Below are 15475 nucleotides of genomic sequence, written 5' to 3' on the forward strand. Positions count from 1 at the left end.
TACAATATATACTATGTTGATATTTAACCGATACTTAGGTTTTTTGTTAAAACTTGTATCTACTATAAAATACTAGTGAATGGTTTTATAATTTTCATTCACTGTGCCTGGTATTTTTTGATGATGATGATGAAGAAGAAGAAGAACAAGAAGAACAAGAAGAAGAACGACAACGACAACGACAACAACAACAACAAGAAAGCTGGCAATAGAAATAATTTGCTTGCGGATGAAACAGATTTCAACAGTCCACATAGAGGGAAGTTTTCATTGACCCCTGGGCTAAATCCAATCATAAGTGCCAACTGGAGGGGCCCACTGAAGGAATGGAACATATTAATTCAAGATGCGTGTTGGTCTAGTTTATGCTACCAACAAATGGATCTTGCCCTGTCTGTATATTCATTTGCTGAAACAACATACAGCAGGAATAACTCCCCAAAAGTGCAAGTAGAAAAGTAGAAGAGTTTATTGAAATTTTTGTTTTCTTTCAAGGGAACTGATTTTTCCTTTGTTCGATGTGGAACTGAGGTTAGGCAACTCATATGAAGAAGACATTGGGGGCCTCTGGCCTCTTTATCTGCTCCAAAAAGATCCAGATGCAAGGTAATGATGCACCTTTTCAGCAATCAGCAAATGAAACTATAACTATGCTTTGATCAGGACTGGAGTCTCCATTTCAGATTCCTTGACTGACAGAATTAAGCTGTGTGTTCCAAAGCACCAGGGCCTGTGGAGTTGAGGCAACAACCTTGTGGAAAACCTTATCATGGCAAACCCATTTGATGTCAACATGTATAGCAAATGTTCTGCCTGTAATTTCTGCTCTTTCCTGCTCTCCCACCTCCCATGTTTTGCTGTCCCATTGTATCTACTAGATGCTTGTTTATTTTTCTTGTTAAATGCCGTCACTCCAGTCTTATTATTGCCTGCAATTTGATTTTATCATTTCAAACTGCTTTTAATCAATGTTGCAAGATGCAACATTGACTTCTTGAAGAACGGCCATATCAAGTTTATACAATTAAAAAATTCATCATAATTTCCTCTCCCTCTTCACCTTTCCCTCCCTCTCATTTTCTTTGGGAGCAGGGGTGTCAGATGAGAGGTTTTGCAACAATATTTTAAGGGCCCTTTAAAGTTGTCTTCCCAGTGATTTGAAAGGAAAAGTTGATACATCAAATTTTAGTGTTAACCAGCTATTTGAAAAATGATACATGCAACTTCTGTCAATAAACCTGAATGCAAAGACAATTTCATTGCATATAATAAATCAGCCTACTTTTTGCAATGTCTGGAACAGCTAAAAGCGTTTGACAAATTTTATTTAACCCTATGTGGGTTACATTCCTCCAGCAGACTAACTTGACTGACTGAGTCATACTTAGAGGAAAACATGGTCAAACTGATATCTGGATCTTTCCCTAAATCCTGCCTCTTGTGCCTTCTCCCCAAGTCTCAAAGAAACTTGTAAGAATTCATCTTCCTCTTTCAAACTGATATTATTTCACAAGGCTGTAACAACGGTTCTTTATCTCTGTCTCTTTTTATCTATTATCTCTTTCCACTACGTTACATTTCTCAGTTGACTTACCACATCTTAATTTGAAATACTGGACTTGAAGGCCTTGATGCAAAAGAGCTACTCATCCTGGTGAATTAACATGCATCTCTTTATGAGTAATGTATCCATTACGCATTGCTAAATCCCTAAATTATGTGATATACACAAAGGTGGGGTTAAAATGTTATGAATGAATGAATGAATGAATGAATGAATGAATGAATGAATGAATGAATGAATGCTCAAGTACACACAATGGTCCCAAACATACCCCCCTCCAAACATACCCAACAACACAACTTTCCTTTTTTTTAAATTTCAGGGTATGAACAATTCACATGCAAGGAGATTTGCATGTGAGCTGTTCACACTCTGAAATCGAAACAGGAACTCGTTCATCCATGACCACCTGCCACAGATGATGGTGTCATTCCCCTTGCAGCTGCACAACAGGATACCATCTCCCCCCCCCCCAAGTGAAACACATAGGCTGTGGATACTACTGGGTTAGAACTGCTGGATAGCTCAGTGATTTAGCTTACTGACTGGTGAGCCAGAGGTTGGGAGTTCAATTCCCCCATCGAGTCCAGTCTCCTTGTAAGGTAATGGACTCGATGAACTATAGGGTCCCTTCCAGCTCTCCAGTTCTAAGATGATGAACCAACAGTTCAACAGGGAAAGCTAGCTTCCAATCTTCCTCACGAGAACCTTGGGACTGGTTCTCTGTTTCTCTGACTGTACTTCCTGCACTCTTTTCCAGCTTTGCCCATTCCCTCCCACTGCCATGATCTCATTCAGGGGACAAAAATCTGAATCCCTGTTGCATTAAAATTTCTCATCTTTTCCAATGAATGGCTCTTTCATCTGACACTCCTATTTTTCCAACACAGTTCTCGATCTGTGTTGAAGGCCTGGCTTAGACTCATTTGCTTCTAATCACTTCTATTTATTCTTCCAGTCTCGCAGGCTACTTTTTCATTCTCCCTTATCCACAAGCCCCCTCACACACCCCCACCCCGGCTTTAAAAATCAAGTCATCAGCTGGTCATTTTCTCTTCTCTTCTCCTTGCAGTTATGACTAAGATTTCACCTTTAATTAGCGTCACTTCCTGCTTTACGGTTGTTGTCAGTTTCTTATTATTATCAAAGCGCCGCTTCTTCTCACTATCCTCCCTCCACACAGTGCCTTCCTTCAATTATGATTGTGGAGGTTGCGAAATCCTGTCTTCTTTTCAGAATCCCTTGTATTGTCTCACCTCTCCTAGCAGGTGAACACTATTACCTTAGAGAACACTTACTAATAGTGTCAGTTCCCTCCTCCAGCTGTTTTGTACAAACAACGGCACAAATTGTTATTTTGCAAAACGCCTTCTTCTTTGTGTTTGAACCCATCTAGAAACCTTCCATGCTCTGGTTCCCTTGAACGCTCTCTTGCAAGGGCTCGAAAAAACACTCTACACAAGTTCAGAGGCTTTCTTTGTGGAAACAGAACATTTTGGAAGAAATATTCTATGGCAAGGTTGCTACTTCAGGTCTGAAACTACACATTGGAATTTAAGTGGGAAGTCTCCACAGAAGTTTAACTGTCTCTAAACTCTAGATTCTGAGGTTCTTTTTAAAAAGTCTCTCCTCATCCTGCATACCAAGCCATGAAAAAAAGCATGTGGGCACCAGCAAAACCATTAGGGGAAGCCTTTCTCTCGGTCCTGCCACTCTCCGAGTTGCATTTGGTGGGGACAGGACCTTCTCTGTGGCTGCTCCCAGACTCTGGAACTCCCTCCCACTGGAGGCCAGGCTGATTCAATCTTTCCTATCCTTCCACAAGCGGATGAAGACGCTATATTTTTACCTTGATTTTTTTTTCTACATTGCATTTTTAACTTGTTTTCAAATCTTTTGATTTGGTAGTGACGTTAACAGAATAGATTTAGCTGACTGTTAATATTATAATTTGTGGCGTGCTTAGCCAGAAACAGAAATAAAATTTGTTAGTCTTGGTGCCTTTAAGACTACAAAATTAGTTCAGTGCGAATTTTCAGGGACTGCCACCCATATGTTTTCAGCTATATATCTTTTTTTTAACCATTTGTAAGCCACCTTTGGCTCATATGATTGGGGAAAAGGGATGTGTATAGCATATATATATATAAGGTCTCTCTCCTCTGCCCTCCCTCCCTAGGAGTGCAAACTCCCAGACTCCTGACTTCTGACCAATGCAGAAATTTGGGTTTCCTTTTTGTTACTGATGCATCGACAGTTTCTGATTTTCTTTCTATAACAGGCACATCCTGGGGGTATACTTAGAGAACTTCCACAACAACACAGAGTCAGACATTTTCTAAATTTCCCCTTAAGAAAGTTCCATCACAACGCTTACAATTATGTAAATTTTACAAATTTGCATGCAGTTGCCGATGTGCGAGACGTGAAATGGGGATTTGTACGTTTGGCAAAATTTTGGAGTTTTCCTGCAGGCTGCTCGGGGAAAAGAAAATTCAGACAACAAAGAACATGCCTTCATCCTTGAAATCAAACTGGATGAACAGAATGAAAACTCTGATACGCAGTTCTCAATTTTCCTTCCAGCTTAAGATCCCTGAAGTTTAGCTGACTCAGAACGACAAGATTATGAACTCCACGATCGAGCCCACCAGCAGTGGGTGAAAAAAACTATTTATCTCAAAGGGCCTCCATTTGTTACCTCAGTGTCAGAAGTCTGGCTCATCATCTTAAATTGTCCCTTGTCCAGTTTTCTTTTCTTCCTCCCTTCTCCGTCTGGTTAACGATCTCTTATTAGCAACAACAAATGATGCTTGTAGATCTTAACGAAGCATATGACGCTATTGACTGGAATCTTTGACTTTGCAGCCTCCAGATCTTTGCTTCAATGAGTGCAGTGTTTTGTTTTTTTAAAAAAAATGTTTATTCAATGTCTCTTTTTGTTTCATTTTACTATAGAAAATAAACAAGAGAGAGTTTTCTAGCTGGTTCTGATTTACAACACCTTAAAAGTATTCAGCCTAGGTTATCTGAAAGACCATAATGGGAATCTGAGCTCTTAAACGGAGACCTCATTTCCTGTAATCATCCTCCTAAGAGGCTACGTTGGTGAATTCACGAAACATGGTTTTGTCTGTAGCAGTAACTCAGTTGTAGGTCTCCTTCCCAAGGAACTAAAATTCCATTATTCTGAAAAGTGTCTGGTTTTTGCTATGGCATTTAAGATACTATTTAATCTGGTTTGGGAAGGAAGGAAGGAAGGAAGGAAGGAAGGAAGGAAGGTCAGTACATGGTGAACATACTAATAGTTCATCCTCCCTTTTCAAAGATGAGCATCTCCATCAGATCCACCATTTAGGGGAAAAGAGAAGAAATGAGAGATTAAGGAAGAGTAGCATATTAATCGATGTGCAGGTGATTCATTAGTCCAAAATGAGCCCAGATGATATGGAAGTGGGAGGCCAGGTTAGCTGATCTTCAGCTTGTTGGGCTGTTGAGAAGTTACATCCTTGCTTTCTTCTCTTCCTTCCTTCCTGCATCAATTATTCTTTTTATTTTGAACTCTTTGGTCCCTTGTTTAACATATATGACAAACATAAATCACAACAGTCAACACAGTTCTTTGACTTTGGATCCTTGTGTAGTCCAACCAACACCCTCCATTCACAAGCTGTTTGGAGGGAACCCCAAGGTTTGCAGAAGTATAAAAAAACTTATGGGGGAAAAAACCCTAGAAGAAGCATAAAACAGGAATGGGAATTGGCCAAAGGATTCTAAGTATTTGTTAGAGGAAATAGCAGAAAGCTAGACGGGCAAGTGCGGCTGGCAGGAACTCTGATTAGCAGTGCTGCAACATTTTGTTGTACATCCCACTTGTATTCAATATTCAGGAACAAGACGGCAGTATTGAGGGAAGGCATTTGGTTCTAATCTCAAAAGGACTCTATTTCACTGATTTCATGTTTATCTTTCTCTTTTCCCAAGGGAATCAATGGAGATACAAAAAGGTTCTCTCCCTGCTCAGTTACGGACTCCTGAGCCACTGTTTACGTTTGCCTCTCCCCTAGAAGGCTTTGTTTGTTTTTTGGTTCCTTGCCACTCTTCTGTTTTATTGTTGTTTGACCAATTTATACTGTTGTGTGTATTTTTAAACACTGCCCTTGTTATTCAATTGCACGCTGCCTCAAGGCGCTCTTTTATAAAATGGGTAAGGTATAACATTCATTTGAATAAACAAACATGCAAATGAACTGATTCTTATGCACTTTTGGAATGACTTCTTTTCTTTGTTTTCCCCACTAGCGCTTTTCCTCTGCTTCCTGTTGGAGGTGGGAGATAAACTTCTTCTTAGCCTCAGTCCTTTCTACTTGCTGCCTGAAATTTATCCTGTATCAGTTGTGCTTTTATCTCAACATTCCCACTGCTCAGCTCAATTTTCCAGTACTCTTCTTCTTCTTCTTCTTCTACATCATCATCATCATCAACATCATTGGTATCATTAAACTGGAAGGGACCCAATAGATCCTGGGCCAGCCCCTATCAAGGAGGCCCAGTAGGGATTCAAACTCTCATCCTCTGGCTCCATAGCCAGAGACCTCAACCACTGAGATATCCAGCAACCAGTGCTTTACTTTCAGATACATTTCGCTAGGATGGTCCAAAGCTCATTTTAAGAGCAAGCACTTTGCATGTAGAAGGTCCAAGGTTCAAATCATGACATATTCAGGATCTGGACTTGCATAGCCAAGAGTGCCTGCCAGAGTTGACAATATTGGATTAGATGGATTGAGGGTCTGGCTCAATGCATCTAACCCAATGGCATAGGCCAACTTTCTGTGCCCCGTCTGCCTATGTCCGCCTGCTGAATCTCAATGGGAGGAATGTCATCCCGTCAGAGAAGTCTCATCATCTGGAAAAGGCTCTCCCATTTTTTCCTGGCTCATCAGTTTTCTAGCTTGTTTCAAAGTCTTGCTTGAAAACAATATTTCCTACTTCATCTGGGTCTCTTAATTGCCATCTCCCTCTGCCGCTATTTATCCGTTAGCCTTATTTAATGCAATAAAGCAATTTAGGATTCTGCTCATATGGCAGACGCCGTACACAATTAAGTTGTGTTCCTCCATCAGAGAGCTGTTTGTGCAAATTCTCTGGGCTTTCCTGTCACCCAACTGGCAAGGAATCTTTTTCCTCCATCTCTATCCACTCAGCCTTAGACAAAATCTCCACCCTTTTAAAAATTCCCATCCTTTTCTTATTGACACGAACAGCCCCTCAGCAAATAGCCCCTCATTGGCTCATTAATACACATTGTTTCAGTACTGCTCATTTTCATTTGTCTCTGTGTGTATGTGTGCTGCTCTTTCCCTACTGTAAACACTGCTGTTGACTTTCGCAGCATTCCATGTATTAGGGAAGGGAGTTTCTGAAACAGCAGCTCCTTATTCTTCTGGTCAATGTGCTCAGAAGGAAGCAAGTAAATATTTCAAAAGCTGGATTGTAGTAAATCAATGCTTCTTCCTCCCTCGTAAAGGATGAAAGTCACAAGCAACCCACGAAGGCTAGGGGACTTGGGAGGGAGAAACCAAAGGACTCCTTACCCACCATGCATAATTCATTGACAATACTCACTGCTATATGGCATTATAACAGCTTGGAAAGCTTAGGCCATGAGATCTCAGGATCAAAACCTGGGATCAGGAGACAGGCCCTTATGATGGTCACAAAACATGGCATTCAACCCTCCACTGCTTTTGTCTCTTGTTCCAGGCCCAGAAACTTCTTGGAAGGGCAGAAAAAGACAGCATTCAGGATGATCTCATGCCTTAATAGGTCAGATTTCCCTAGAAATTGCCAGGACTTGTCTGTCCTAGAATGTAATGCCATTCCCTCCCATCAACAGAGCTATCTACCAGCATCACTTGTATTTTAGCTGGGTTCTATTTCAGCCTCCTTACTTTCCCACAGAAATTATATTTGTACAGCACGACTCCATAGGACTCACATATCCACTGGATCCCGTGGATATTGAAAACTATGGATAATAGTTAATATATATGTAGCATGATACAAGGGGAAAAAACCCCAAGGAAGACATTATTTTCACATGCATTACCAAAACTGGTCACTAGATGGCACCAGGGACCATGCAATGTATTCATCACTAACAAGTATTCATAGCACAGTCTTTGGCTCCATCTAGTGGCATGTGATGGCAATACATGTGAAAATAGTTTTTTTCTGCATATTTTCCTTTTAATATTTTCAGACTGGATAAGTGAAACTGAGGATACTGATCCTGTGGTATATGGGGGTTTTACTGTATCTTGTTTTTTCTCCAAGACCCTCAGGATCCAGAGCACACAGGCTTTCCTAACAGGCTCCCATCCAGACAAAAAGGCCTTCTCCTCTGAAGGTTTGCTTCATGCTATCACTTGATCAATGGAAAACAATCCCATTCAGACTTCTTATTTGGGAAAATGACTTTTAAAAGCAGATATTTACTATAGGAAATACCTTGTGGTAGAAGTAACGGTAGGTGCCCCTGTTCTAACCATCTAAGTTGGGGCATGTAGAGAACCATGGCTGCCCCCCGCCTTCTTGGAATCAAAGCTAAGATGTTTCAGCTATAGGACTGAAGATCAAGAGAGAATGGGAGCTGAAGCAAGAGAGAATGACCCTCAGGAGCCCTCAGAGTATCACTTTAGATTGATGTCATGTTTCATTGTGGTGCTATAGTCTAGAACCATAGTTCCCAACCTTCAGTACCCCAGGTGTTCCTGGACTGCACAGCTGGTAGTGAAGGCTTTGTGGAACATGAGGGTGGAAATCACTGGTCTAGAAAAGGGACAGAAATGGTCTTGTTCTCTTTCTCCTGTAACTTCCCTGCTTCTTTAGCATAGGTTGGGTGCTAGCTTATCACAACTGACTGATATGGCAGTGTGGAATATCTACAATGGAAAGAGTTGCGTCTTATGTGCATGCTTGTCACGCATAGACTGTTGCACCATGCTGACTTACAGGCATGAATGAAGTAGGACATGTTACCTATCACACCACAGCGAGAACTTCTGTATCTCCTCAACATCGATGTTTTTCAACACTGATGTGATGAGTTACCCTCAACCCTGACCTCAACTAACTACACGAGCAGACGGACAAAACAATCTCATCCCCCATGATCTAGGGAACACATCAATGAGTCAAGTACTCTTTGAACAAGCACACGTAGGTTGCATGTGTCAGGTGCAGTTACGATTAAAAGAAAAAAGTACAGGTTTCAAGAATTAGGCCCCAAAGTGATAAAATCCTCCAGCATTAATTCTGCATTTCCTAGGAAACCATGCATGAAGAGCAGTGAAGCGTAGATCATTTGAAAATATTATTTTCTACTGCATGGAGGAGAAAATAATGTCCTCTATACTTATGCCCCCAAACTTAACACAGGGGAGGTACATGCACCCCAGTTCAGTGATACGATCAGGTTTCCTCTCAATGAAATAAACAGTTAATTACAAACATCTGTTTTAGCCTACATTCTAATTACCTAATCTAGCCATCTGTAATTTTAATGATTTCCCTTGATTTCCTTTCTTTGCATTTGATTAATGGGGACTATGATTTGAGCAAATAGCTCCCCTCCTCCTTTTGCAAACAGCCGCCACCACCTCTCATCAGGAAAAGCTTTGGGATTTCTGTGGCTGGCACAAACGTCCTGGCAGTCCCAGCTGCAAGGCTTTAGTGCTTGGAGCCATTCCGGGGAAGTTTACTTCCCTTGAGGTTAAATGAGTAAACATGCAAATTCCCAGGAAGAGAGACACCCCCCTCTCTCTTTTACATCTTCTAAAGAGTTTGCAAGCATCAAGTACTTAACATGAGAAGAAGAAAACATTGAACCCTGTGTGATTATAATGGTCCCTTCATCAGAGGTAATGCATGGCTTTTCCAAACACAGACAAATATTCCCTCTATGTCTCCAGAAACATGCTGCCGAGTGCGCACAACACTCTGTGAACCAGCTACCACATGTTTTGAGCCCTCCGGGTGACTGCAATAAGCAAAAACTCTCAGAACAATCCTCGCATGTTTCCTGGTGACTGGAGCAGCAGCTATCAAAATGGTTACATAGGAATACTCAAGGAAGTCTCGTCTCCTTAATGCTGTGTTTCACTTTATTCCGTCATCCTCTGGCAACCCCTCAGTTCTCTTAGTTGGAGAGAGAAACAGACTTTTAGAATTCTGTTCTAAGAATACAGCAAAGAGCTCAGAGGTCAAAAGGTATTCATGGAAACCTTTTTTTGCTCCATTTTGCAAGACGTCGGATACTACTGGAAGATGAGGGTGCTATTGAACAAAATCACAGAGGGTGCTAGATTCCCCATCCCCAAGTGCTTTAGTTATCCTTTCTTAACCTGCCATGGTTGTCTGGAGGCTTCAGATATATGCCCACTGCTTCCCAGGCTCTTGTTTGAGCAGCAACACTGAGTGATAGTGTTAACACACAGGATCTCGATGCCGGGAAAAGCAACAGAGGTAACACGGAGGAAGAAGTGCCCTACACTCCATCGCTCAGAGGATGTATTTCTACTAGAAATGTAATCCCAGTTAATTATTGGACGTTCACCCAAATGATTATTTGGAAGGGACATCTTTAACAGGAAATATCCAGCCCCCCCAAAAAACAAGACTTGGCTGAAGACTAATCAGGAAAGTTACTTTTTTAAAAAGACATAGTATTGGTGAGGTATTTTCTGCATGCTCGACAATCATGCATGAAACAAGGATTCACATTAAAAATATTTGCCAAGCAAAGAGTCTGAAGAATAGCAGATGGACCAGAAGGGCTTCCAGCGAGCGCTTTGCAGAGAGGCTCACAGTAGATTGTGCCTCGTAACAACAGAGCAAGAGGCTCAGGGGTCAAAACAAAACATCTGTAAGAGTACCATGAACGCAGAACCGTGAGAGGGCCAAAATCAGGGTGCCCCTTCTGCCATTGTTTTCCCCCTGGCTTTATTAGCAAGCTTCATTTGCAACACTTCTCAGCCAGCCTCTGAGGCAGCCTGCAAGAGAGACATCACACAAGGTACACGGCAAGACTGAGAGGTAAATCAGCTGCCGTGCGTTCCCAGATTAGAGGAGTGGGTGGACAGTGATGGAGGGGTTGGGCTAGTGTGGAAGCTCTGCTGAAGATCACAAGAGGTTCAGCCTAGAAGCTAACAAGTAGCAGTTCTCGTGGAATTGAAAGCATCCGCTAGACATCAGCCTCCCCCACTACTGTAAGGTAAAGGGACAGCCATGTGATGGAAGCAACTGTCATTTTCCGACTGGAGGTCCCTTTGACCTTTCACGTGAGCAGGAGGTAGAGAGAACCTGGTGCCTTATAGCAGTTGCCTATTGACGTGTTGACATTTCCAGTTCTGGGTAAGAGCCAACACCTTGGCTTTTCACACATTTCTTTCATGCACACCTCCCACTAGGTGGAGGATGGCTGCCAGACAGAGTCATACGGGAACAGCATCCCAGAATTCTCCTCTGCTCTGCTTCTTAGCGAGAAAGCCGTCGGGCACTCCGTGGCGCACATAAATATTTCAGTGAAGGGGTGAAGAAGGAGCTACTCTCACAGCACACTCAGTAACAAACAACTTGAGAGGAAGGTAAATATACACTTAGACAAGGCACAGATTCCTAGTTTTGCTTGCTTAACTGGGGAAGAGCGTATGGAGACACTCCCTTAGCTGGTAAACCACGTGTTAGGATACTGTCTCTGGATGGGGGCTATAAAATATGAACTGGCCAAGAATAAAAATGTACGTACGTGTGTGTGTGTGTGTGTGTGTGTGTGTGTGTGTGTGTGTGTGTGTGTGTGTGTGTGTGTGTGTGTGTGTGTGTGTGTGTGTGTGTGTGTGTGTGTGTGTGTGTGTGTGTGTGTGTGTGTGTGTGTGTGTGTGTGTGTGTGTGTGTGTGTCTTGAAGATGGGAGTTCATGCATAGGCATAGGACTCATCACCTCCTAATGACCTCTACCCATGTATTTATCCATCTAGAGCAGTGGTTCCCAACCTGGTAACCCAAACGTTCTTGGACTGCAACTCCCAGACACCCTTGCCAGCACAGCTAATGGTGAAATCTTCTGGGAATTGTAGCCCAAGAACATCTGAGTTAGCCAGGGTTGGTAACCACGGATCTAGGTAGAAACAAGAATTGGGGGAGGGATCTTTCAGAAGTCTCCAATAGTGTGATTCTTCTCTAAAACAAAGCATGTCCCTCCTTCGGGAGGGGGCTTTGAAAAATCAGAAATACCCACAGCAGGCCCAGGTGTGAAATGTCCCCCAGGCCACATGAAGCTGCCTGCACCAGTGTGAAACACACACAACCTCTCCACTCATCGCAACTCTTCTAGGAACTCCACAGCAGACAATAAGCCTGTTTTAAGCATCCCAGAACAAGAGAAGGGCCTTGCAGGTGAGCCCAGCATCCTCCTTCCCCCAGTGACCAACCAGAGGGTTTCGGGATGCTCCCGAGTAGGATGACGAAGGTGAGAACATTCACGCAGTGTGAAAAGACTCAGGTCACCCAGGTAGAAGTTACAGCCGTGGGAGCTGTACAGCCATTAGACATGTCCTTCCCATGAAGAGCTCCACAGAACTGAGAAATCTTGACCTCTGGAATGCTAAGCTGAAATAAAACATTGCCTCGGGTTGGAAATTCACAACAGGAGTCCCATCATTAAAAAAAAAAGAGAGAGAGAGAGAGAGAGATCACAAATTCATTGCCACCTTCAGTGCCTCCTTGGAAAAGAGTGTTTGATTTTCTTATTTTTGCCTCATTTAACTGAAATCATACCTATTTTTGCAACACTGCCCTACATAACTATATAATAAATTTTGTTTATTGCGTATATCGAATGTTTTACTGTTGTTGAGCATTGCTGCAATATCTCCAGATCTAAATGGTTCATAAATAGCAAATAGTTTCTTTGAAATGCAGGAGGCAGCTGAGAGATACCTGGGACCTTCAAATTCTCAATATTTTGGTGCCTTGTTTTAAAGATGCTCCAACCTGCCCATCCCCAACAGGCCCTCCTTAGGTTGTGAGTTAAGGAACAGACGCATCTCCTTACTTACTGCTGGCCCAGTGAAAGGAATGTGGTCACAATTCTCCAGCCAAGACTGGTTGAGGCTCTCCGCGAACTCTTGGAAGAACGCATGGGACTGGTTGAAAATCGAAAAGCCCATAATGTTCACTCGATCATCCAGAAGGCTGTCCAATCGCTGGAGGGAGAATTCCTACAGGAAAACCCCAAAAAAACAAAACACAGAAGGCAGAATTATGAGGTGTGAAAAAGCAGCATGTTCTTCTTTTGAAATTTCCAGAAGGGCATCCATGTTAGTTTGCGCTCTGTTGGAAACACAATGCAAACACAAGGCCATCATTCCTAAAGGTCTTGAAGTGAAAAAAACCCATTATATTTCCCCATAGTGTACTGATTATTGTGAAAGGCTGCCTGGCACTCTCTCCAGGAACTATTGGACCATCTACGGGGGCCACATGTCCATCATTTAGAGCAGTGCTCCCCAACCTTGGGCCTCCAGATGTTCTTGGACTACAACTCCCAGAAGCCTTCACAACCACCTTTGCTGGCTAGGATGTATGGGAGTTGAAGCCCAAGAACATCTGGAGGCCCAAGGTTGAGGACCACTGATTTAGAGAGCTCCCGGAGAATAGCCCTCTGTCAGAAGGTGCCCTCCAGATAACATGCTATCTACTCCATGTCTGATTTAAAGATAAAGAGCCATAAGAAGCGAGATGAAGGTTAGCCATCCAGTTAGCAGGCTCAACAGGAACACAGATTATTGTTGCAGTCTTCCTCACTTCAAGGAGACCTTTTATAATGAAAGCTGACTGGATAGTTCAGTGGGATAGGCCTCTGGCTGCAGAACCAGAGGTTGGGAGTTTGATTCCCCACTCTGCCTTCTTGACAGGGGCTGGACTTGATGACCCATAGGGTCCCTATCAGCTCTGCAATTCTAAGATCTAAATTGCTCAAATTATAAAATCCATTTCCAGTTTTACACCTAAATAAATACATGTCATTTTATGGAAACCTGGTCCTCTTTTATTGTCCTTTTTTTTTTTTTGGTGATACATGTTGTACTTCTTGGTGACGTGTAAGTGGACACCTCAGGACCAGTTCATCAGCATTCTTGACAGCAAAGAGGAGAAAATTACGAAAGAAATCCCAAACCTGTAACCCTACACGAAGACTCAAGCTGTCACACAGCCCAACACTTGGTAAAGATTCTCAAAAACAAGGCAGACAACTTACTACAGAACTCTTCATTGTTCCTGCTAGATTATTTTCCTCAGTGGTTTATAAGAAAACGGGAAGAGAGAAGGTCTAAAATAATATGGAGACTGGAAGGAAAGGGTCATACCTTTCCATATAGACCTCCCTGGACTCTAAGACCATATTCGTGTCTGAATCCAGGTTCCTTTGCTAAATGACTTGAAACATGTAACTACTAAGGAGGATCATTTCCAGTTATAACACTTCCAATATACAATGTCATATCCAGCAAAACAGACCTGATGGTGTCTTTTTTTGCACTTGTGAAGAACTTTTAATGAACCTTTTAGTTCTACTTAAAAACTGTGTTGGCACTTTTTAGATCTTTGCACTGTTGTGTCTTTTATGAAGTTTTTATTTAACCTCTGTTTTATAAATTAGGGTTTGTTTTTTTGCTTTTTTTGTTATGTGCTGTTATGCTTCTATTTTGACGATGCACAGAGTTTCAGCTCTCGGGCCGCCTGCAGATTGAATCAGAAGTTGGTGACGTTACTTTTTGTTTTGCACTTGCCCTGCTGGCTGGAGGATTCTGTGAATTCTCATCCATAACGGGAACTTTGCCAAGCTGCAAATGCAATAAATGAACCAAGACAAGAAATGACACAAGACAGATCCAACGGCATATTTGGCGAGCCAATGCTAATGAAATTGAGACCTTCTCTATCCTGCAGTGGCTCTCTGCAGTGCAAAGACCGGCTCCAGAGAGCTTCTTCACCCACTGGAGCAGATCTTTAAGGTGCACAGGAAGAAGGGTGAAGAAAGAAAGGGAGTGGGGAACTAATTCTGGTAAAAAATAACAGGAAACAGTGGTTTATACAAGTGGTTCCCAACCTTGGGTGACCCAGGCGTTAGACTGCCACTCCCAGAAACACTGGCCAACACAGCTAGTGATTAAGGCTTCTGGGAGTTGCAATCCAAGAACACCTGGGTTACTCAACATTGGGAACCACTGGCATACACTATTTGATCCTCCTGACCATGTGGGGGCGCTAAAACTTGTTTAATTCCATTTTTTTAAAAAAAAAACATGAGAGCAGAAGGAAGTCTTCAGATGGAACCATAAGATCAGGAGGAGGCCAATGAGAGGATTCTGGGAGTTCAGATGGATCGTTATGCATTACTGCTTTGACTGGGTTTTTAGTGCTACTTGTGTTTACCATTTCTCAGAGCGGCATTTGCTTGTTCTTTTTTAATACATGCATACTTATTTTTTTAGCTTTAAATAGTATCTCTTAATGTTCTAAGCTGCCTCTTTATACACATTGTTCTTAGCTTTAAATATTGTCTTTTAATGGTGCAAATCACTGTTGCACACCCATTGTTTTCATCTTTAAGTATGATGTAAGCCACCTTGGGTCCTTTTTAAGGAGAAAGGTGGGGTAAAAATATTTTAAATAAATACAGTAATGGTTCCACTTTGTGCTCTCCCTGCTTCATCTTACAGAAGGATAATCTCAAATCCACAAGGCATGATCAGATCCATTTTGTTAAGCAACAGCAGCCCTGAAGCAAATTAGTATCTTGAGGTGCAGATGTAAATTTCACTCACATAATGAGAAACTTAATTTA

At 42.2% G+C, this 15475-nt stretch overlaps 1 protein-coding gene across 5 annotated transcripts in view; it reads right to left on the reverse strand.

Annotated features, from left to right (window-relative positions):
* Positions 1-15475, reverse strand: part of GRIK4 (glutamate ionotropic receptor kainate type subunit 4) — a 371582-nt gene that overhangs the window by 64844 nt on the left and 291263 nt on the right. For all 5 annotated transcript variants that reach the window (XR_013538229.1, XM_020792582.3, XM_072979221.2 and 2 more), the window contains exon 8: positions 12684-12845. Coding sequence is in view for 4 of the 5 variants with exons in the window: in XM_020792582.3 (XP_020648241.3) it covers positions 12684-12845 (162 nt within the window). In the remaining variant the exon portion in view is untranslated. The remainder of the gene's footprint in view (positions 1-12683; positions 12846-15475) is intronic.

This window comes from Pogona vitticeps, chromosome 8, assembly GCF_051106095.1.
Source record: "Pogona vitticeps strain Pit_001003342236 chromosome 8, PviZW2.1, whole genome shotgun sequence".
NCBI lineage: Eukaryota > Metazoa > Chordata > Lepidosauria > Squamata > Agamidae > Pogona > Pogona vitticeps.